A 24,293-nucleotide genomic window follows, 5' to 3' on the forward strand; every position below is an offset into this window, starting at 1 on the left:
TTTTTCCCTCAAAAAAGAGGCTGAAAATCTGGGTGCGTCTTATATATCAAATGCAGCATTTTTTTGCCTCCTGAAGCCCCCACCTTCACCAAAATGACCGTGCATAGCTTGTAGGAGGCTTTCAGAGAGCTGGGGGCTGGGGAGGGCAGAAATGAGCAAAAACCAGGCTATTTTTCGCTCAATTTTTCCCTCCCAGCCCCCAGGAGCACTCTATAAGCCTCCATGAGGCTATGCATGCAATTTTCTTGACAAAAAACAGGCCCGTTTTCGCAAAAAATGGACTGTTGTTTTTTTTGCTTTACTTTGCCCCACCCCCACCCCCTAGGAACACTCTAAGCCCCTAAAGGCTTTTCATGCCTTTAAAAAAATGGGCCCATTTTTGTGAAAAATGGGCCGTTTTGGGGAGGTTTGCAGAGTGCAAAAACTTTTTTTTTCCTTTTCGAAAAGCTCTTTAGTTAGAGTGATTGATGAGAATTAGATTGATCAAGTGTGTGCCAGCAGGAACAAAGTCTTAGGTGCTGCAGATTGTCAGCTATTTCCTTCTCCAGCACATGGATAAATAGACCTGGAAACATCTACCTACCTACCTATTTTTTCTCCTTACCCTACTGTATTTCTCTCTCTTTCTCCTAGGCGCTGCTTGGAGTATCCAAGCAAGCATGGGTTAACTTCAGCTTGCTGCCCAAGGACTGAGTTCAAAGTTTTTGTAGCCACACCTCCTGCTCCCTTTAGAGGCTCAGTTTAAAAATCTCAGTCGCCCTAAAAGGATGCAGTTGGGGAGCTCCAGTGCTTGAGTAGCAGGTTGGACTCTCCAAACAGTTAGATTAGTGTAGCCTTTTTATTATTTTTGTGCTAGTGGTAGGCTTAGAGGTTTTCCTGTCAGTTCGAAAGTTTTTTCCTGTCAGCTTCTTCACGCGGAGCAGGCTGCTCGGAACGAGGCTGCCTTCCACTACCACGCGGTTTAAGGCACCACTGTGGGGGCTCATTCAGCAGCTGCTGGCAAGCCTGGGGCCAGGTAGGAAGCTAGGGAGCCCACAATGCCATCGGAAAGCTTGTAACAGCTCCGGAGGCTCTTAAAGCCTTTTCCGACTGGCAGGCAGTCCCCAGTGCTGTTCCAAGCCACGCGGCAGCCATTTTGAACTTTAAAAACGGCGCAAAAAATTCTTGGCCGTTTGAATTGCCGCTGCCTGTCTCCTTCTGCAGATCGCTGCTGGGAGGGGTTATTTAAACCGAGGACTTTGTTCTGGGTTTCCAGGCAAGTTCCCCCCTCCTCAAAAGGACTGGTTTCAAGTGGCTACAGGATTTTTGGCTTTTGAACAGGCCATATCCTGTTTGACAATAGCATGGATCTGCGGGCGCACTGAACTTGTCAAAGGTGCCATTTTGACCTGCTGCAGCCTCACCATCATCATTTCCAGACAGAGACCAGGACATTGAGACTTAATTGATTAACTGCCATTTCAGCCTCACAACTGTCCTGCGTTGTTAGCCAGATTGGTCCAGCTACTATGGCTTCCACCAGCGCAGCTGAAGACATCAATCAACCTAGATGTAATGATTTAGAGGGAACACTTTCAGAATTGTAAAATTACATAGGCATGTGTTCTGCAATAAATCGATAAAGTCAGAAAATACTAGTGTCCATCTGAGGTGGCTGTGACTTTGTTTTGTGGAATATAAACATCTGTAGGTTGTAGTAATTAGAAAGTACAATTTTTATGCAGAAATATGTTTATATCAATTACACGTTCATTGTTTCTGATATTGGTAAAATAGTACAATAGTACTGAGCTTCTCCAGACGTGGTACAAGATAGCATTTCCTTGTCCACTTTCTTCTTTCTGTATATCAATATTTTTTTCCTTGTTACATATTGCTGTATGGCAAGTTTTTAGTATTTTAGTATTTTATTAATACTTATAGGCCGCCCTTTTCCCTGAGGGGACTCAGGGCGGCTTACATAAAATAAGGGAGGGGGAAATACGAAACAATAAACATAAAACAATACATAAGAATAAAATAGTACACAACATTCATTCAATATTCGGGAGAGGGTAGGTTGTGATCTTCTCCCCAGGCCTGACGAGCTAGCCAGGTCTTAAGGGCTGTGCGGAAGGTCTGGACGGTGGTGAGGGTACGAATCTCCACTGGGAGATCGTTCCAAAGGGTCAGAGCTGCAACTGAAAAGGCTCTCCTCCGTGTAGTTGCCAGTCGACACTGACTGGCAGATGGAATTCGGAGGAGGCCCAATCTATGCGATCTAATCGGTCGCAAGGAGGTAATTGGCAGGAGGCGGTCTCTCAAGTACGCAGATCCACTACCATGAAGGGCTTTGTGAGTGGTAAGTAGCACCTTGAAGCGCACCCGGAGATCAACAGGTAGCCAGCGCAGCTCGCGGAGGATAGGTGTTATGTGGGTGAACCGAGGCGCACCCACAATCACTCGCGCGGCTGCATTCTGGACTAGCTGAAGCCGCCGGATGCTCTTCAAGGGCAGCCCCATGTAGAGCACATTGCAGTATTCCAGCCTAGAGGTCACAAGGGCCCGAGTGACTGTTGTGAGAGCCTCCCGGTTCAGGTAGGGTCGCAACTAGCGTACCAGGCGAACCTGGGCAAATGCCCCCCTGGTCACAGCCGTCAAATGATGGTCGAATGTCAGCTGTGAATCCAGGAGGACTCCCAAGTTGCGAACCCTCTCTGAGGGGTGTAAAATTTGACCCCCCAGCCTGAGTGTTGGAACAGTGGTCGAAATATTGGGAGGGAAACACAACAGCCACTCGGTCTTCTCCGGGTTGAGTACAAGTTTGTTAGCCCTCATCCAGTCCCTAACGGCTTCAAGACCCCGGTTCATCACGTCCACCGCTTCATTGAGTTGGCACGCGGCGGACAGATACAGCTGTGTATCGTCCGCGTATTGATGGTATCTTATCCCGTGCCTCTGAATGATCTCGCCCAGCGGTTTCATGTAGATGTTGAATAGCAGGGGGGATAAGACCGAACTCTGCGGCACCCCATATGTTAGGGGCCTAGGGTTCGATCTCTCCCCCCCAACTAACACCGACTGCGACCTGTCCGAGAGGTAGGAGGAGAACCACCGCAAAACGGTGCCTCCCACCCCCACCTCCCGCAGTCGTCACAGAAGGATACCATGGTCGATGGTATCGAAAGCCGCCGAGAGGTCAAGGAGAACCAGGATGGAGGCATGGCCTCCATCTCTGGCTCTCCAGAGATCATCGGTCAATGCGACCAAAGCGGTTTCTGTGCTGTAACCAGGTCTGAAGCCTGACTGGAAGGGGTCGAGATAACTGGCTTCCTCCAAGGACCGTTGGAGCTGGAGGGCCACCACCTTCTCAACAACCTTCCCCATAAAGGGGAGGTTGGAGACTGGGCGATAGTTATTAAGAACAGCTGGATCCAAGGATGGCTTCTTCAGGAGGGGTCTCACCACCGCCACTTTAAGTGCGGCGGGGAAGTGCCCCTCCCGAAGCGAGGCGGTAACAACCTCCTGGATCCAGCCTCGTGTCACCTCACTGCTGTTAGCAACCAGCCAGGAGGGACACGGGTCCAGTACACAGGTGGAGGCACTCACAGCTCTCATGGCCTTGTCCACATCCCCGGGGGCAACATCCTGAAACTCAACCCAGGAGTGATCTACTAATTCATCCTCTTGTGCCACGGCTGGAACTGCGGGAATGGAGTCCAAATCCGCCCGAAACCGAGCAACTTTGTCCGCTAAGAATTGGGCATAATCCTCAGCTCTACCCTGCAAGGGTTCGCCCGTATCCCTTTTATTTAGTAGGGAGCGGGTTATCTTAAACAGGGCGGCTGGGCGGGACTCGGCGGACGCTACCAAGGTGGCAATATGAGATCTTTTTGCTGCCCTAAGTGCCCTGATGTACTCCTTGGTGCAAGTTGTTAGGAGTGCTCGGTTCGATGCGGATTTATCGGACCTCCATTGGTGCTCTAGGCGTCTCCTCCGACACTTCGTCTCCCGGAGCTCCTCGGTGAACCAAGGAGGCCTCCGGGATCCGCCGCCTCGGAGGGGCCGTAGTGGCGCAATCCGGTCAAGGGTCTCCGATGCCGCCGTGTGACAGGCAGCAACCAGTCTCGACCGGACTGTGGGCGAGAGTATCAGGAATAACCCCAAGCTCCGTCTGGAACCTCGAGGGGTCCATAAGTCGCCTGGGGCGGAACCACTTGGTCGGTTCCTCCTCCCTACAGTGGGGGTTTGGTCTCCGGAAGTCAAGCCTCAGTAGGCAGTGGTCTGACCACGACAGGGGTATGATCTCATTACCCCTCAGACCAAGATCACAAGTCCACTGCTCCGAGAGGAATACGAGGTCGAGCATGTGACCCGCTGAGTGGGTTGGGCCCCGGATTACCTGGGTCAAGCCCATGGCCGTCATGGAAGCCATGAACTCCTGCGCTCCATCAGAGTGTTCACCAAGCGAAGGCAAATTGAAGTCCCCCAAGACCATAAGCCTGGGGAACTCAATTGTTAGCTTGGCTACCGACTCGAGGAGCGAGGGGAGGGCTGCTGCAACGCTGTTGGGAGGCAGGTACGTTAACAGCAAACCCACTTGACCCTTGAGGTCCAACTTCACCAATAGGGACTCACACCCGACAAGCTCCGGAGCAGGGATCCTACGAGGTGCTAGGGACTCCCGGATAACAATAGCCACACCCCCACCCCTTCCCTGGACTCTCGGCTGATGCAGCACCTGAAATCCTTCTGGGCACATCTCTACGAGGGGGACTCCTCCCTCCGGGCCCAGCCAGGTTTCAGTAATACATGCCAGGTCTGCCCTCTCGTCTAAAATTAAGTCCCGGACAAGGGGAGCCTTGGAACTACAGACCTGGTATTTAGCGACAACAGCCTGAGACAAGGGTCCTGATTACTCGCGCCATCTGGCCTCGGAGTGGGACTCATAGGGCCGGAAGGAGGGATCTCTGTAATGTAGCGAACCCTCCTTCCCCGGTAATGGCCAGCCCTAAAGTCCCCGCCATATCTGCCCCTCCCTGTTACGACCGTAATGCTCCGGCCCTCTCCCGTGTCCCTGGTCCCCTCAACCACCCCAGTGCCCCCCGCATTCCTCGGCAGGTCCTCCGAATCATACATACTCATTCACTCGCCCAGGCAATCCCCACAAGGAGATTAAAAACACAAAAATACAACAATAATAATGATAAAAAGTGGGATCATTCATTCAATCTCATACATACTCCTAGCATATCCCAAACACAGTAAGAAAAAAAGAGGTAGAAAAAAAGGAAGGAAAAGATAGAATTGCGCAGTTATTACGTTATTAAGATGCGAGTCCAGGTAGAGCCAAGTGGCTCTCAGTAATTGAAGTAATTAAAATAATTGTTGTGATTAGCGTCCAGTTATAGTCCGGAGAAGGTATAAGGGGGGTAGTTCGTATTCCCCTCTTCTGTTGGTCTGGGTAAGTCCAAAGAGTCCGGAACAGTTGAAGGGGGTAGGAGGCGTTCTTCCACAAGTGCTGCTCCAAATAGAGCCCCAAGAATAATAATGGCAGATAGTGATGTTGATGGTACTCGAAGCCAGGTGAAGCTGAGCTAGCGGGTCTGGAACCAGATGGAACTGAGGTAGCAGGTCCGAAGACAGATGGAACTTAGCTAGCAAGTCTGGGTGACCACAAACCACAATCAAAGGTGGCTGGAAGTTAAAAACCCACCATAAGGGGGCGGCAGATGGTACGTGGAAGACACAAGGAAGAGCCTCACCGCAGCAAAGGGGGGCAGGAAGTAAAATGCGTCCAGGGGGCCACCTGACTGGGCAGGGATGAAGAAGGGAGGAGGCAATGCTGGGAGGGAAGTAAGGCTGGATGGAAGAAGGGGCCATCCGGAGGGGCTGATGCAGCGTCGGGGAAAGCCACCCATCCACTCTGCTCAGTCCCCACACTGCTCCGATGCGTTCTCTCTCCCTCCGAAATAATGATGGTTTCACACAGCCCCAATGAGGCAGTTCGGTAAGCCAAATAGAAATGCCAAAAGCCGCCTCCGTTGCAGCCGACGTGGTGTTACTCCTCCCACCGCCAAGTAATACAAGCAACTCACGGCACCCAGATCCCCAGAGTTGTAGAGCCCGGGGGCGTCCAGGAACGGCGACCCCCGCAAGGGACTGGGCTAGCTCTATAAATTCTCTCTCCTTCCAAGGCAGTAATAGTCCCATAGAACCCCAGTAAAGTGGCTCGATGAACCAGATGGAATCGCCTGGGCCGAAAAACGCCGACGCGACACCGCCCCCCCCACTGCTGGATAACGCGGGCGGCTCGCAGCTCACAGACCTTTGAGATCGTGCAGTCCGGGGTCGCTCAGAAACGGCGACCCCCGCAAAGGTCTGGGCTCCTCGGGTCCCCCGGATTCCGGACATCCCCGGGACCTTCTTCGGGCATAGAATTTTCAGGTTTTCAGATGTTTTTTTCAGCGTTTGCTCTCCTTATCGGCTGGAGCAAAACGCCTGGGCGCCATCTTCTGTTCTCGCACACGCGCACATTGTTGTTTTGAAAAGGATGTGCAGTTACTCAACTTCCTCCTCCTTTATAAATATTACTACCGTGTTTCCCAAAAAAACCCGACAGGGTCTTATTTTCTTTTTACTTACAAAATATGGCCTTGGGCTTCTTATGGGGAGGGCTTATTGTTTTGGGGTTGCCATGCAGCTTCTCCCTTGTGAACTGGCTCCCGAAAAGCTGCGCACAGCCTCGGGGGCAAAGCAGCCATGAGGTGACCAAGCTCACGAGCAACCGCCCGGCAAACCCCCTCCTCAGCCTGGCAGAGTCACATTCACTGACCTAGGGGGTATCCCTAAGGCGCCAAGCCACGTGGTGCTCTGCCCGCTCCCCAGCTCCCGCGGCTTGGCACATTAGGGATACCCCCTATGTCAGTGCATGGAGCTCTGCTGGGCTGGAGAAGGGGGTTGTGCGCGCGCCTGTTCTGCCCCCAGCAGGCATGTCTCCTAGCCTCAACATGTCTGGGCCCAGCTCTCCCTGCAGCAGCAGCCGCCGCGCTCCGAGCATAACATCTTCTCTGGTTCCAAACTCGGCTGCCGAGTCTTCCAGCAGCGGCCGCTCTAGGATTGCGCTCTATTGTTGTGGGCTGGCTGCTGGAAGACTCTCTGTCCGGAAGACTCTCTTATAGAATCTTCCAGCAGCCAGCCCACAACCATAGAGCGCACTCCTAGAGCGGCCGCTGCTGGAAGACGGCAGCCGAGTTTGGGAGTTTGGAACTGGAGAAGACGTTATGCTCAGAGTGCGGTGGCGGCTGCTGCAGGGAGAGCTGGGCAACTCCGGCCAGGCAGAACGCCACTCCCCAACCTAGCGGTATCCCGAAGGCGGCAAGCAGTGTGAGCGCCTTTCCCCCCTCCCCAGGTCCTGCGGCTTGGCGCCTTCAGGATACCGCTATGTTGGTTAGCGATGCTCTGCCTGGCCGGAGGCGGGAGGTTTGTCCAGGGAGTTTATTTTCAAGGGTGGGCTTATATTTTTGCCCACGTGAAAAAATGTGGCAAGGTTTTAGTTTCAGGACAGGTTGTATTTTCGGGAAAACACGGTAGCAACGCTGTAATTTTTCCTCTGGGGGAGTCATATTTTTGTCTTTCTCTTTTGGTAAGTTTTTAAATATTGAAGAAATAGATATTTTCATAATATGTAAGTAAAATATATGTTCTGTTGTCATCTTTTATGTTTTTTGTTATGGAATATATTTTTGCCGTTTTAATTATCATCATCCATACAATCTTGTTCAGAAGTTGAGGTTTTTTGGTGGTAGTTTCTGTCTTTTCTATGAAGTCTCAGTATTTTGTTGTTTAAAAGATCCAACTGCATGATGTGTTTAACATTTACATGAAGCCTATGATTTGAAAGCATTTTGAAACTTGACAATAGAACATTAATAACAGCTCACTTTTTTTCTCCAGATCCCAGTAATATTGTGGATATTTTCTTTAATATTGGTTTCATACTGGTAAAAATTTGAATATACTTTGGAGTTCTTCTGTCTGGATTTTCTAGATAGTGGTCATTGAAGAATCCCTCTATCACAGGGGTGTCAAACTATTTCATTGAGGGCCGCATCAGGATTGTCCTTGGGGGGGGGGGATGTTTGAGGCCAGGGTGTGTGTGGCCAGCATAACATCATTCATGTTGGGGGCACCTGTGGTGACCCGAGCACTCTGCCATTGAAAATGGCCCCGTTTTCAGCCACGATAGCCTCCTGCAATCCTCTGCCAGTGAAAACGGGAGCCTGGGATGGCTGCATGCGACCCTCCTGATGTCCATTTTTGCTGGCAGAGGCACCGTGGGCCGGTCCTTTGCTGTTTCCAAGGCGGTCCCACAGACCAGATCTAAGCACCCCGTGGGCCAGATCTGGCCCGTAAGCCTTGAGTTTGACACCCCGGCTCATACACACACATACATATAGTCTAGATGATTTTAATTGTTGATTACCTGATTTTTAATGATTAAAATTTATGCTAAAAGGAAAAAAAATGTTGGAAAGAAGTGTGCATTTTTAATTTTGTAGCGTTCCCTGCTTTGTTTATGCTATTATTTTTTCAGAAGTGAATCACAATTCACTGCTGGCTGTGAGCCAGCCTGCAGATAAAAGAGTTCCAGCTGCCTATTCATTTTGTTCTATACCAGCAAAGGAATTGCAATGAAAGCATTGCTATTGGCAGTACAAAGCAGTTCTTTAGCAGAGGTACATATATTTTTCTGTTCTTCTAGAGGTTAGGGAACAGGTTAGGGATCCATGTGGGGGTGTGCATTGGTAGGTTCTGGTCTTACTCAGCTTCTCTCTTACGCAATTGTACTTTAGCCTTAAGAACAGTGCCTACCAACACAAGGTCTTTTTTTCCCCCATAGTGCTTGAACCAATATCTTTTTTTACTCCTGATCATTTTTATTTACTTGTGCAATATGAACATACCCTTACAATCACTGTTAAATTAAATATATTTTCATAATATATGAAGTAACAAACTTCATATATTTCAGTTTTCTTTAACAAGCAAAAGCTGTCTTTTTGCTTTAAACCACTGTGACTACTTTCACTATAAGACAGTACACACTGTTAACAAGCAGTAATACACTGGTTTTGTGGTTTTAAGCCAAGATAGTAATTGAAGGTCATGGAGCGTTTTTCGATTGCAGTTCTGTATACTGTTGTAGTCTGTAAACCAGATTGGCAGGGCAAAAGAAGAAAAAAAGCACCTTTTTTTTTAAAGGGTAGAAATAGATTGGTTTGATAATTGTTGGCGGAATATGAGTTGAAGTACATGGTGAGTGAAATACTTTATTGGAATTATATAAGTACAAATGAAGCTATTCGTGTGTGAGGGCTTACATTCTAATGATTATTAATATTGTTTTAGAAATAATTCAGTGGAGTATATTATGCATACATTGTTATTCTAAATCAACACTTTTTTTCTTGTAAATTTTTAGTCAAGTAGTTGCTTGAAATTATTAAAAAAGGAAACTGCCACAAATTAGTCTCCCTAATTTAAAATCTGCCCAAAACCTAAATTGGAGCCATTGCTATGCTGAGAATTCAACTTTGGAGTTCCATGCATAACTTAAGATTTAATAGCAACTCTACCTATAAAATAAAGCATTAATAAATGGTGTTCCCTAGATCAAATCTGAAGTTTAATAGACTTTCTAGAACATTCAGAATTCTACCATCTTGTATATAATTTAAAGCAGGACTGGTAAACTCCGGCCCTGCAGGCCGGATGCGTCACACACTGACCACGCCCAGTTTAGCAAAGGGGAGAAAGTCCCAAAGTGTCAAGTGACGACGTGAGTTTGACACCCCTGATTTAAAATAACAAAATTTAATGTCAATTCTGAATATTATGAGTATCAGCATATTCTGAACAATTTTCCTGGTTTCCATTAAAGAGAATGAAAAAAAAACATAGCAATGCAATCATTCTTCCAACTGCAGAATGTAAAGTAGGGATATTTAAAATGTTTTTTGTTTGAACAAATTTATGAAAGAATCAGATGGTTTGGGGCTATCAACCTAAATATGCATTATTGATTTGAATACATAACCAAAATATGGAGGTTCCAAGCAAAGGGGAATGGAAATACAGGAAAAAGTATGAGGGGTTTCTTTGGCAATTCTAGGATGGCAAAGAGCCAGGAAACACTGGCAAAAATTTGGGGCAGAGAGAATGGCAGGACATGTGGCCTGCATGTTGACTGTAGCTGAGGTAGGAGGAGGGAAGGGAAGACACTTAAGACGATCTAGGATGAGCAGGGCAGTGGAATAAAACCACACTTGATCTGCTGAGGGTCATAGATGGACAGGTGTGCAGGTCATGCACAGGACACAACAGCAGCACCAATAGCACTGCATATGTTTTGAAAGAAGGAAAAAGATGGAATAACATTCACCAGCTTTGCCCTGCTCACCCTCTACTCACTCTGGGATTCCTGCAGCCTTGTTTTAACTGAAATACAGGACACCACATGTTATGGCTTTTACCTCTGCCAAAATTCAGCTGATTTGGAACAGTTGGATAGAACATCTGGAGCCTGATGTTTTCATTCTCAGTTTAAAACAAAACACCTTTCCACTCTATGTATACTGCTTATGCGGGATATACGATTGACACTGCAAACTCGGATTCAAGTACATACTTGGCCATAGAAGTTCATTAAATAGCCTTTAGTCAGTCTCTTTTGTAATCTCCCCTTCTCTCTCCAATTAATTTCGCTTTATGGGGGATAAATAGGAAGGAGGAGCATCGCTCTGAGATTCTAAAGGAGAAGTGGGATATAAGCAAAGAAAAGAAATAGATGATCCTTGATTGGTCCCAGCCCAAGAACCAGATTGCCACCAAATCCCACCCACACCAATCATCTCTGAACACGGAGATCAGATTCTTCCACTATTAGTCTTCCACTGTTAGTTCACACCATCAAGTGTGAACTGGTCAGGAATCTGACAACAGCCACCATCCATTCGTAATTGTTTGTTTTGAGTATTGTACTCCCAAAAGGCATCCACATCGTTAACCCAACAAAATTTGAAAGCAATGTGAGGGAACGCAAGAACACCAGGGTGTGAGGCAAGAATTCTCATTGCCAGGGCAGAAGAAATTGGAGGGGCACACCAGTGGTGGGACTCAATTTTTTTTACTACCGGTTCTGTGGGCATAGCAGGCTTGGTGGGCGTGGCTTGGTGAGAGTGGCAGGGGGAAGGATACTGCAAAATCCCCATTTCCTCCCAATCACCTGGGACTCAGGAGGCAGAGAATAGATGGGGGCGGGGCCAGTTAGAGGTGGTATTTACCGGTTCCCCAAACTACTCAAAATTTCCGCTACTGGTTCTCCAGAGCTGGTCAGAACCTGCTGAATACTACCTCTGGTACACACCTCATTAAATGGTCAGAAAGGCACTTATCCAGCCTGCTCACTGGAGAGAAAAAGGAACTTAACTTAAACCATAAGGGGTCACTAAACACAATAGTTTTGCCTATCATAGGGAAAATATTTCTTTATTTTCTGAGTAAAGAATGCTACTAAATTGTTTAAAAACTTTGGAATATTATGTGGTATATTGGCGTTGTTTCTCGTTCCCTTTCTGTTCCAAAAGTAAATCACATTTTAAAATTTAATGACATAATTTAATACATTGTTTTATTTTCTCATTATTTGTTCTTCAACATCTGCTAACTTGCTGTAAGGCGGCTGAATCCGTAAATACATTTTCAGATCAGTGTTTGTAATTTTTAGCATTTAGCATTTTATTAAGATTTATAGGCCGCCCTTTTCCCTGAGGGGACTCAGGGCGGCTTACAATCACAAGGGAGGGGGTGCAGTATCAAAAGACAAAACAAAATGTGAACAAAAGAAAAATAATAAAACACAACTTTCATTCAACAATCAACACTCGGGCGGGTAAATTGGGAACCTATCCCCAGGCCTGTTGGGAGAGCCAGGTCTTGAGGGCTGCGCGGAAGGTCTGGATGGTGGTGAGGGTACGGATCTCGACGGGGAGATCGTTCCACAGGGTCGGAGCTGCAACAGAAAAGGCTCTCCTCCGTGTAGTCGCCAGTCGACATTGACTGGCGGATGGGATTCGGAGGAGGCCCAGTCTGTGCGATCTAATCGGTCGATTAATCATATCTTCTTTCCAGTGCAGTAGTGCCAATGAGCTGGAATGAACTTTAAAATCTAATGTATCTGTTTCCAAATATTGTTACTCAAAATAAAACTTGAAAGGGCTGGCTGCTCTATCAGTTTTGAGAATAATATTATTCCAGGATTTTCAAGTAGCATCGTATGACAATTTGGATTTTAGAAATTAAATGCCCTTTTAGCTAGTGAAGAATTTTCTGTCTTGCTTTATAGTGGTCTTCCTATTTGGAATTACAATACACATTTTTATCTCTGAGTAGGTCTCATTTCTAATATGCTTTGGAATAATTCAGGAAAGTGGAAACTTGATATCTGGATTTTCTGTTTATAGATATTAAACATGAGCTGTCAGTCTGCCTTTGTAAGTAGTTAAAATTATGACCCCATGCTCTTCGGCCAGGCCAGCCATATGAGTCATCAGCAATGTGACTATCCTGGAAGTGACTCCAACACCACCTGTGATGAGGGATTAGTTACAGTTCAGAGCACCGCCTCTTCCCTTCTTTCAACATGTTGTAAGCAGAGCGATTGCTCCTCAGTTTGAAGTCTTTTTTTGCTCTAGGCCAGAATGTCTGCGGAAGAAAAAGCCTTGCTCCAGATATTTTCTTTCCTATGGATTTCTAGAGGATGGTTTCCTTGTATGTTTAGAGACTGTTTTGTTATGTAAATGACCTTAGCAGAAATGATCATGACCTAAATCGGAGAAGGGGTAAGTGTTGCTGTTAAAGCTGCTCTTATTCACACACACACACACACACACACACACACACACACACACACACACACTTGATGGCAGAGTTAGAATCTGCACAACCAATCTAGGATTAAAGGGAGAGGGGCTCATTTGTTTGGGTAATAACTATTTTATTTTTTAAAAAACTCTGCATATTGCTTAATCTCATTTTTGTTGTTTGTAAACATATTGAACACCTTTGGAAAAAGCCACCACTAGGGAACCAATTGGAAAACATGCTGATGAACCATTAAATATGTTATTTAAATGTTAGAAAGCATTTTCAATCAAATAAGTTCTGTGTTGTATCTGTCTTTATTTCTAAATGTTGTAGATTAATGCAAAACAATGTGAAAAGGTAACCAGTAAAACATTCTGCACTTAATTCTGTCAAAAAATATTTGGTGTCTCTATTAAGTTTCTCTGTCACTGAATGTAATCCTTTCATCATAACTTGCTAAAGCTCTAATTTGTTTCTTTTGATAAAACTTTCAAATCCCATTTTTGTGAAGTTGTTACATTGAGTTCTGGTCTATTTAAATCAGTAAAATAATTGTTGAAACTATACTAATATGAGATTTGAAGACTTCTACAATACATCAGAAATCAGAACATAATGTTTTAAAGGATATTTCTGAACAGATTTGAGTAAATAGTTCAGAACAATAATTTTCATTCTGCAGTAAGTAAGTGCATTTCCGGTAAGAGAGGAAATGAAAATGGTATAGTATTTAACACATGTCTGTAGGTGGAGACCAGTTTGAGCAGCTGAACTTAATGCTAGGAACGCTGGCTGATTTTTTAAAAAACATTCCTTTCAAGGAATAATAATCTGGTCCTGGTTTTTCTCTCTCTCATGAGAATGGAATTCAGTGCTGCATAGAGACCCAAACAAGACACAGTTGTTCTTAGACAGTCTAAGTATAAACAGGAGGCTATTATAGTAATGTAGACAAGCCTCTAGGACTTGTATACATAGTTGCTCCCTTTCTGGTATAAACCTGATGCTAAATTACAGCTTACTAGCAGTTTTTCTATAGGATTACAAACAGTTTGTAACAAATTATGGTTCACAATAGTTTCCTAAGGTCATTGAAGGACTGTAGCTTACAGAATTGTAAGTGTGCAGTCTTAACTTTTTATGTATTTAAATAATTTAAATATTTTCAGGAGTAAAATATATCAGAATACAAAAGTACAAGTGTTTTTATTTAATAAAAACATTGCATACCATATTCCGTTTTGCATTGATAATACACCATGAATCGTATGATGCTTAAAGCATTTCTGATACAACCAATAGTGCTATACTTAAGTTGGAATATATTTATAAATAGCAACATATTAAAATGTATTTATAACCATTCATGTATTTAATTTATTTCTATTTTGATACTGAATGTGGCATAGATAAATTGCCCATATAGGTTGCCCAGTTGTCATTTTTGGTAAGCATGATTTTTATTCCAGGAAAATTAATAAATAGTATCAAAAATGCAGTAATGAGGATAATTTTTCCCATAATTATCTAGCTAATAATATAGCATTTCATCATCTTTAATTATCTCTTTAACTGGCACCGTCAATTGTTTACCTACTTACAGAACCTTTTGACCTTTTCCATAGGAAGGAAGGTGAAGGGAGGTCATGTTTTCTTTATAAAAATGTGTTTTTCACATTAGAAAATAATTCAGGAGAAAAACCGAACCACCTGATTCGCTCCTGTAATCATCTCAATCTTTAAAATAAGTAATAAATTTAATGATAAAATTATATTTTTGAATTATATTTGATGAGTGTATGTGTGTGTATGTAAAGTATTTCAATAAGGCACAACTTTTCTGTCAAGTGAAAATTTAATTTCTAGACTTTGTTATTTAAATATAAATGACCATGAGTTCATGAGGATTGCGAAATGAAACAAATACTAAAAAAAAAAAAAACTTCAGCTTTGTCAGGGTCTCAAAACATTACTGTAGTTTCTCTGAAAAAGATCTGAGAAACCTTGCTTACCACATTTTTCAGACTATAAAACGCACCAGAGTATAAGACGCACCAAGATTTTGAAGAGGTAATTTTTTTAAAAAAAGTTTTTTTCACTCTGCAGGCCTCCCAAGCCCTCTGTGTGCCTTGTTTTTTGTGAAAAATGGGGCATGCAGAGAGTGTGAGAGGCCTGCAAAATGCTCCGGGGGGGGGGGGACAGCCAAAAAAATAGCCCATTTTTTGAGAAAACAGCTCCAGGGTTTGTTTGTTTTTTTGCAAAAAAATAAGGCATGCATAGGCTTTGGGAGGCTTGTAGAGTGCTGCTGCGGGTGGGGGCAAAATCAAGCAAAAATGGCCTGTTTTTCGCTCGTTTTTGTCCTCCCCAACCCCTTTTGCAGGTCTCCCAAACCCTCTGCATGTCCATTTTTTTAAAAAAATGGGATGCTCAGGGGCAGGGTTTCGGGAGGCCAAAAATGCTGTAATCAGTGTATAAGACACGCCCAGATTTTCACACACTTTTGGGGGGGGGGGGAAAGGTGCGTCTTATACTCTGAAAAATACAATAGGTCTTCTGAATAGGAATAATTGCTGAAGTTGGGAAAGGAATGAGTAGCCAAAGGAACTGTGGAGAATGTGGGATGGTAAACCATGCTGTTGCTAGGAGAGGCCAATGAATAAGTAGGCCATGCCACAGCTGTCTTGATTTTTGCGCTTCCTTGGAATAATCATATCTTCAATTACAGAATTTAAAACACAAAAGGTTTCCTTTTTTCAAATGAAGTAGGGCTGTTACATTCATTGTATCTCATAGCAACAGCGCTGTCTTTTTTTATATGTGAAGTGCAGCAGACAACCATGGTCTTATTTATTGTTCTCTGCCCTGAGATTATTTTCAGTCAGCGCTAATTTTGTCTAGAAGATTTTAGAAATACCAATTTTGAAATCCTTCCAAAGATTTAATATGTAACCTCCTTCTATAATTGGATATCTCTGAAACAATTAGGCACACATATCACATTTTAATTATGGAAAAAGCCAAATATATGCACTCCATATATTGTAGGTATGCTTAAAATACTAGATGGCAAGCTACTATTAAATGGCATTTAATAGTAAATACAATTTTAGAATTGTAGGAGAGTTATAATTAAAAAAGAATTTTGCTTCGGGCTGGTTTTATTTTTTTAATTCATCTGAGTAGACAATCAGAATAGAGCTGGAAGGGACCTTAGAGGTCTTCTAGTCCAGCCCCCTGTTCAAGCAGGAGACCCTATCCACTTCACACAGGTGACTGTCCAGTCTCCTCTTAAACACCTCCAGTGATGAAGCACCCACAACTTCTGAAGGCAAGCTGTTCCACTGTTTAATTGTCCTGAATGTTAGGAAGTTTTCCTTAGTTTCAGGTTGCTTCTCTCCTTGATTAATTTGCATCCATTGTTTCTTGTCCTGCCTACAGGTGCATTGGTAAATAAGTTGACCCCTCCTCTTTGTAACAACCTCTCAAATACTGGAATACCGCTGTCATGTCACCCCTAGTTCTTCTTTTCTCTAGACTAGCCAAGCCCAAATGATGCAACCATTTTTCATATGTTTTAGTCTCCAGGCCTTTAATCACCTTGGTTGCTCTTCTACTAGGAGCAATATGATGGATTTATTTGACTTGCAGATTACGGAATTTTCAGTCAATACTAATGTTTCAAAATTGTTATGTTTATCTTTCATTGGGTAAAACAGAATGTGAGTATTTTGTTTAGACTGTACATCAAATGGGAACCTTTGTTTCAAGCTTCAGGAACAAAGCAACTGTACTTAAAAGTTTTGCTGAAACATTCCAAAATTACTGTGTTTGAGAACGGATCTCAAATTGCCTGAAGGGTTTAATTCAAACCTTGAAACAAAATTATCTCAGAATACTCAGAGGACCATTTAAGGTAGAAATAGTTGGGGTTTGTTTTTCTGCAGGAATTTTATTACCTAGCTAGGTAAAATCAATGCATCGGTGTCTGTCCCATGGACTGACAATGTTACCTAACCAAGTAAGAATACATTTGTAGGAAAACAATCAAGGTTAGAAAACACCAAGAACTCAACTCTAAACTCTAAAATGTAGTAGTCTCTATATTTTTTAAAGAAATCAATTCTTGGAATGCAGTATCTTTGTTTCTGGCTGAGATTACCTGAAATGGCTGTTCCCAAGTCAAAACATTATTTGCTCCTTGAACTAATGAAAGGTGACATAAGGAAAGAAAATGTCTGACCTTTTTTACCAACCAGACTCATTATTACAAGTAGCTGTGGTATTATATCTGTCCATGTCTTAAACTGGAGTACTACTCTCCTTCCTTACTGTTTATGTGGGCAAAGGATTAGCTGCTTAAAGAAAACTTAAAACACCTAGCTCAGTGATGGCGAAACTTTTCGACACTGAGTGCCCGAACCAGAATGTGTGTGCATGTGTGCGTGCCGGAGCACCAAAAACCCAAAGACCAGCTGCCTGGGGTGCACATGCCTGTTTTTGGCCATTTTGGAAGCTGTTTTCAGGCTGTTTTTCGGGCTGTTTTCCAGCTGATTTTTGGGCCAAAAACGGTCTTAAAATTCCCTGAAAAACAGTCCAAAAATAGAAAAAAATAGGCCATTTCCCGGGCCCTTTTCAGGGAGTTTTCAGGCCTTTTTTCCAGAAAATGGCCTGGAAAACGGGCCAGAAAATGGCCCGAAATATGGCCACGTGCACGCCATAAACCAGAAGAGCAGCTGGCAATGGTGTGCATGCTCACAGAGAGGGCTCTGAGTGCCACCTCTGGCACGCGTGGCATAGGTTCGCCATCACAGATCTAGCTTATTAGAACCATGAGAGATACATTAGGATAACTATTGCAACTCTCTGCAGGCAGTTATAAAAAGAGATAACAGAATACAGAACAAATAAAATGGGTTGACACTATACCAAGGGGTGTCAAACTCAAGGCCTGTGGCCGGATCCAGCCCACAGGGTGCTTAGATCTGGCCTGCCGGGTTATGCTGGAAACAGCAAATGACTGGTGCACAGTGCCTCTGCCAGTGAAAACGGAGCCTAGGATGGGTGCTCCCAACACGAGTGATTTCGATCTGGCCACGCCTACTCCGACCACACCCACTCAGCCCCCGAGGTCAAACACAATCCTGATGCGGCCCTCAAATCAAGTTTGATGCTCGCTTATACCACATATACTATATTCATGGATAAGCCAATCCTTGAAATCTTGCCATATTTTAAATCCTGCTTGGATTTTGGGATAGGCTCTTTAAAAAAAAAAAAAAAACTGCTTTGTGCTACTCACCTTGCTAAATACTCAAGAACAATAAAATGTAGCTGTGAGTTGGAATATTGAATCCATAGTAGCACTGAACATGAACGAAAAACCAGAGAAACAATAGAGATTTTGAGGAGAAAAGTTGAAACTAAGAGAGGAATATATGGTTCCAATTATTTCACAAGGTCTATCCTCGGCAGAGGTAGCTAGTAGTACTGGCGGATTTTGTCTGGATTTAGGTGCTCAGTAGGATCAAATTTGCTTATTTGAATAGGGATATTGCTAGAGAATTCTAGGATTGTAGAATAAACTGAGAAGTTCAAAAAGCATCTTGAAAGAATGCAGCCCTTTCTTTATTGCTGCCAAGAAAATTATATGAAAATGTCCATAAAGGTACTAGGAGTTCAATTTTATTTGTTCCTGAGTGTGGTGGTGCAGTGGTTAGATTGCAGTACTGCAGGCTACATCTGCTGACTGCTGGCTGAGTGCAATTTGGCAGTTCAAATCTCATTAGGCTCAAGGTTGACTCAGCCTTCCATTCTTCCAAAGTGGGTAAAATGAGGACCCAAATTGTTGGGAGCAATAGGCTGACTCTTAAACCGCTTAGAGAGGGCTATAAAGTACTGTAAAGCAGTATATAAATCTAAGTGCTATCTATTACTAAGGATGAAGCCTCTCTTTTATAATGATGCACTCTGCACAGAACAACGGAACAGAAACTTGTCTTTAGTTGCTTCACTACATGATGACAGGTTCTCAAGCTTGCAGAAGGTTTGAAAATAAGTATTAATTAAATACATTGGACTGCTTTTTTAATAAGGTGGATAATGTGAAAGATTTTAGAGAAACTGGGAAAGGAATGGAAGATAACACAATAAAGGAGCAGTAGATGAGTCAGTCCACAGCATATATCGTGAATAGCAACTCAGCCTATGTGGTGAGAATTATGGGGAGAAACATTTCACAGTTTTCAAAGACAAGCAGTTTTAAATTTCCTCACTATAAATGAAGCTAGAAAATTCCTATTACAGTTTCCAAAATTGTAATTAAGTGGCATTAAAAAATAAATTAATGAAATCTGTAGTTATTACTTCCTTAGATTGGGGCAGCTGGGTGGTGCTCAACAGGTATTGACTGATCCAAATTGAGTCAGAATGAAAGTAGCTTGATCTCCAAGCAATATGTTGTATTCTAAAAGATAATTGTTTTGTATTTAACTAACAAAATAGAGCACAACATATTTAGAACTTAAACAAGCAAAGACATTTATATTCTTGTGTTTTATTTTGTCCACAGACTTTTAAACCTTTGGTTGGGAAAAGTGTATACAGTTCTATTATTGCAGTTGAATTTCTGGTGGACAGACAGCTGGATTTCTTATCTGAAGATAGTGCCTTTCAGCCCTATCAGGTAAGTGTTATAAAAGTTATTAAATCTAAATTACCTTAATTAAAAACATGTAATGTGTCTTCTGTATTAGTACTGAGAAATTATTTGTAATCAGAGGCTGGAAGTATTTTCTTTCAAAAGTTGATACTATGGGGAAAATACTATTGTTTATTTATATCCTGCCTTTATTATTTTTATAAATGGTGGCAAATACCGTATTTATCGGCGTATAACACGCAGTTTTAAAACTAAAATTGCAAGCTTAAACCCTGCCTGCGTGTTATACGCCGATACTGCGTGTTATACGCCGGGTCCACTGTTCCCTCTAAGGTGCGCGGCCGCGCGGCCGCGCACATGGCAAGAAACCCCCGCGCAGAGGTTTCTAACTCCCGCGCAGAGGTTTCTTTCAAAGCAAACGTGGGGAAGTCCTTTGCAGGCAGCTAGAACTGGCTGCCTGCAAAGGACCTTCCCAAACTTGTTTCAGCGGCAGCTCTCAGCCTGGCGGCAGCGTCACACAGACTGTGGAAGGAGGGGGAGGAGGAGGGAACCAAAGAGAGCTTTTACCGAGTCTGCGCCCCACAGCCAGGACCGTCCTGGCGCCTCCAGCCGCGTTTCTTCCTGCAAAGCCCTTCGGGCAACCCGAGAGTTCCGCTTGACGCCAGAAGGGCTTTGCAGGAAGAAACGCGGCGTTTCTTCCTGCAAAGCCCTTCGGGCAACCCGAGAGTTCCGCTTGACGCCAGAAGGGCTTTGCAGGAAGAAACGCGGCGTTTCTTCCTGCAAAGCCCTTCTGGCGCCAAAAGGAACTCTCGGGTTGCCCGAAGGGCTTTGCAGGAAGAAACGCGGTTTGAGGCGCAAGGACGGTCCTGGCTGTGGGGCGCAGACCCGGTAAAAGCCTCTCTTTGGTTCCCTTCTCCTCCTCCTCCTCCTCCTCCTCCTTCTTTCTGGAGCCCCTTCCTCAAAGATTTGGTACCAAAGCAATGGCGGTGAGGAAGTTGTGTCTTTTGGATTTTGCACTGTTGTCTTTTCAATGGTTCTCAGACTGGTTGAACCTTTAGCAGCTGGGGTGATATTCTTTACTGTTAAGGTTACAATTGGATGTGTTGGACAAATCTTAAAAGATGAAACTTTTATTAAAACGTTTGACTTAACTAAAAACGTCTTCCTTTTTCTTCTTCTTCTTAAATATGATTTATTTATTTATTTTTACTTCAGAAGTTTGATGACCGTTGTACAAACTAATCCAACCTAAATGTAGAGGAGGAGAAGAAGGGGGGGGGATTTAAAAAGAGCAGAGGAAAAAGAAAAGAAAGCATGAAGAAAACATAAAGAAAGGGATGGGAGGGAGGGAAGGAAGGAAGGCACTTTATGTTGAAACAGAAAATATTATATAAGGAAGAAAATGGAAATAACTTTTTGCTCAAAGAGGTGTTTTTTCATTTCATATTTGCCTTTTAAGAGGAGTTAATGTTATAATTCATGTTCTAATGTTATAAATTTTAATCCAACATTAAGTTCCGAGCTTCCAAGTCATTTATTTTTAATGAAAAAAATTTTTACTCAAATTTTTGTGTTAAAATGGGGGATGCGTGTTATACGCCGGTGCGTGTTATACGCCGATAAATACGGTACTTCTTCCTTATCCTATTTTTCCTTGCAACAATAACCCAGTTAGGTTAGTTGACTTGAGAGTGACTGGTCCCAGGTCACCCATGGCTTATACCTAAGGCAGGACTAGGACTCACAGTCTCCTATTTTCTATGTTAGAGCAGCTTCATTATAATACAGATAACTATATTTGAAATACCTTTGCAATTCTTTTTGTAGGATTTGCTTTGATCTCAGAGGTATAATTTTATAAACAAGTTACAGGATTGATTGCAAATCCCCCTTGGTCAGAACATGTCCAGAAGAAGAAGAAAAACCAGTATAGATTCCACAGACTTAAATCCTACTCACCATCTTGTTACAGATTTATGTTTGCTTTTGCTTTTTGTCACTGTTGTTAGAGTATCAACAGGTACATGAGTGGGAAGATGACCAGGTCAGAGATTTTCAGAAAAAAACCTTTCATAATTATTTATTTTAAAACTTGAATAAATTTAGTAATTCATGGGAAATGAATAGCTTGGTTTTTTTTAATTGCTAAGGAGTTAAGAATAGCAAGCAGAGTGGCAGTTTAATGTACAACTTTCTCAATGGAGGGAAGTAATTATTCAATGGTGGGATTCAGCCAGTTCACACTTAGTTGAGAGAACCGATTGTTAACTTTCTACACAGTTCGGAGAACCAGTTGTTGGAAGAAATCTCCTTTTGGGTTTTTTCCACTTTATAGGACTAATCCTGTAAGGAAGGCAGGAAGGAAACATTCTGGTTTTGTTTCTAGCCTAATCTTTATTGCTCTACTTATAGAAACTGCCTCTGCAGTTAACCCTTATTACATTGTAACAGCTACACCCATGAACGTAAGTGACGTTGAGTTGGCCGCGCCTACCCAGTCACATGACTGCTGAGCCCCGCCCACCAAGCTGGTCATTAGGGCAGAGAAACGGTCGTTAAATTATTTGAATCCCACCACTGTTCATGCTAGTTGACTAATTCTTTTTTATGCCAAGTTAATTTTTCAAAATTAACAAGCATGAAAGTATGAACTATTTTTCCCCACAACCCTTTGTTTTCCCTTCTAGACATCATTCATAAGCTTAACTTCTCTAATTGTATCCTTTTTGCAAAAATCCTGCCTTCCCTACTTGCATTTAGGTGGAGAGAAAAAAGCTTCCATTGATGATAATGAGAACTTTTTCTTAGTCTGACATTCTACAGGTATTTGAAAAAGCGAAGCTAATATGAAATCATGTGAGATTTTATGATATGGCTTTCATATAGAAAGCTATCTGCTCTTGGTTCAGCTGTAAGTATAACTGTTGCCCTTGTGATAATGGAAATAGGAGTGATTGATTACTATGCCGTCAAGTCATTTTTGACTCCTAGTGGCCACATAAATTCTCCAGATTCTTTCAAGTCTCTCAATGGTGTAATCATGGCCAGTGTAACAGTCCATCCACCTTGTTGCAAGTTAATTCTTTTTCTTCCACCTTTCCTGGCATTAGAGTCTTCTTCAAAGAGCTAGATCTTTGCATAATGTGTCCAAAGTAGGATAACTTGAGCCTGGTCATTTGTGCTTCAGGTGAGAATTTTAGATTGTTTTGTTCAATGATCCATCAGTTTGTTTCCTTAGTTGTCAACGGTATTCTCAGGAGTCTTCTCTAACACGAAAGTTCAAAGGTGTCAATGCCTTTCCTATTCCGCGTCTTTGAAGTCCAACTTTTGCTTCCATAGAGTGTCATAACAAACACCATGATTTGCACAATTCTGATCTCTAGGTATAGACACATCACAGCATTTGAATATCTTTTCCAAGACCTATATGGTTGCTCAACTAAGTGCTATTCTTTGAAGCGTTAGAGCTTGCTGATCCTTGGCATTTTTAATTATCAGGGTGGAATCATCAGTATATAGTGCAAGTTATTGATATTACTTCCAGACACCTTTTTCATTTTTATTTCTACTTTGCCTTTTCTCCTTATAACAATGAAGTGATTAGTGGGAGTTTTCTGTTGTAGCTGGTAAATGAGTCATCACCGCCAATGTGCTGCAGTGTGACAATCGTGACCTGAAAGGGAGGCAAGGAATAAGGATAACAATATTCAGTGTTGTGTAAGATCGTTCTGTTTATTGTTCACTGCTGCTGTTTCTGTGCTGCTTCACGTAGAGGTATAATTGCAAACTGGATAGCTGATTTGAATAGAGATAGCAGATAGCACATCGCCAACCATCTGTTGAGTGTGATTAAGTCCCTATATTTCTGAGGAGGATTAATGGGTTTGGAGGAGCATGCTAAATACTTAATTCTTTCCTATCTTGCTATTTTTATCATTCCCAGTCCCCAGAATTATGGGCTTCCATTAATTAAGTTTCCATTTACTATATTCTTTTATTTATTCCAATTTACAAAGCCCACCCATCAATAAACTCTGGATTGATGGCAAATAGCTAAAACAATATAACTGGGAAAAAAATACAAAACAATACAAAAACCAGCACATTCTATATTCAATGGAACAGCTGAGGGTACCGTGTTTCCCTGAAAATTAGGACCTACCCTGAAAATAAGTCCTAGCCTGATTTTTCCGCATGGGCCTAATATAAGCCCTAGTGAAGGGGGTAGGTGTGGCCAGCACAGGAGGCAGCAAGCACACAGGGGCCAATGATGTCAGGCCAACTCAGTGCAGGTGAGTTGATTACCTGTCCAAAAGACAGAGGCAGGGTGGGCACGGGAAAGCTGAGAGACGGTAGGCTGGAGCAGGTGGGTGGCTGCAGGAGACTCGTCTTTGTGCGGCGGCACTGACAGCAGATGGAGGCAGAGGCGTGGGGCGGGGGGGAAGCAGATGATCTTGGCGTGCTGCTCTGGCTGCAAGTAAGCTGAGACACATGAAGTCGAGCATCCCAGGCCGGCTGCCCACTCCACCCCACCATCTCTCGGCTTGCCTGCAGCCCACATAGCACATCCGGATTGTGTGCCTCCCATGTGTCTGCCTCCATCTGCTGCGGGGGCTGCTGCGCAAAGACAAGCCTTCCACAGCCACCCAAATGCTCCAGCCTACCAACTTTTAGCTTTCCCGTCACTCACACAGTGCATCTAGATTATGTGCCTTCCCCCCCGCCTCTG

General features: G+C 43.4%; 1 protein-coding gene across 2 annotated transcripts in view; it reads left to right on the forward strand.

The window, feature by feature from the left end:
- The window catches only part of JMJD1C (jumonji domain containing 1C), a 109,406-nt gene that overhangs the window by 31,157 nt on the left and 53,956 nt on the right, over positions 1–24,293 (forward strand). Inside the window, exons 2-3 of one of the 2 annotated variants that reach the window (XM_087702666.1) lie at positions 19,475–19,588; positions 22,252–22,387. Coding sequence is in view for 1 of the 2 variants with exons in the window: in XM_087702665.1 (XP_087558791.1) it covers positions 19,475–19,588 (114 nt within the window). In the remaining variant the exon portion in view is untranslated. The remainder of the gene's footprint in view (positions 1–19,474; positions 19,589–22,251; positions 22,388–24,293) is intronic. The other variant, XM_087702665.1, reaches the window with a different exon arrangement.

Source organism: Thamnophis sirtalis, unplaced genomic scaffold (assembly GCF_051295495.1).
Source record: "Thamnophis sirtalis isolate CommonGarterSnake01/CBP01778 unplaced genomic scaffold, rThaSir2_p1.2 scaffold_15, whole genome shotgun sequence".
Taxonomy (NCBI): Eukaryota; Metazoa; Chordata; class Lepidosauria; order Squamata; family Natricidae; genus Thamnophis; species Thamnophis sirtalis.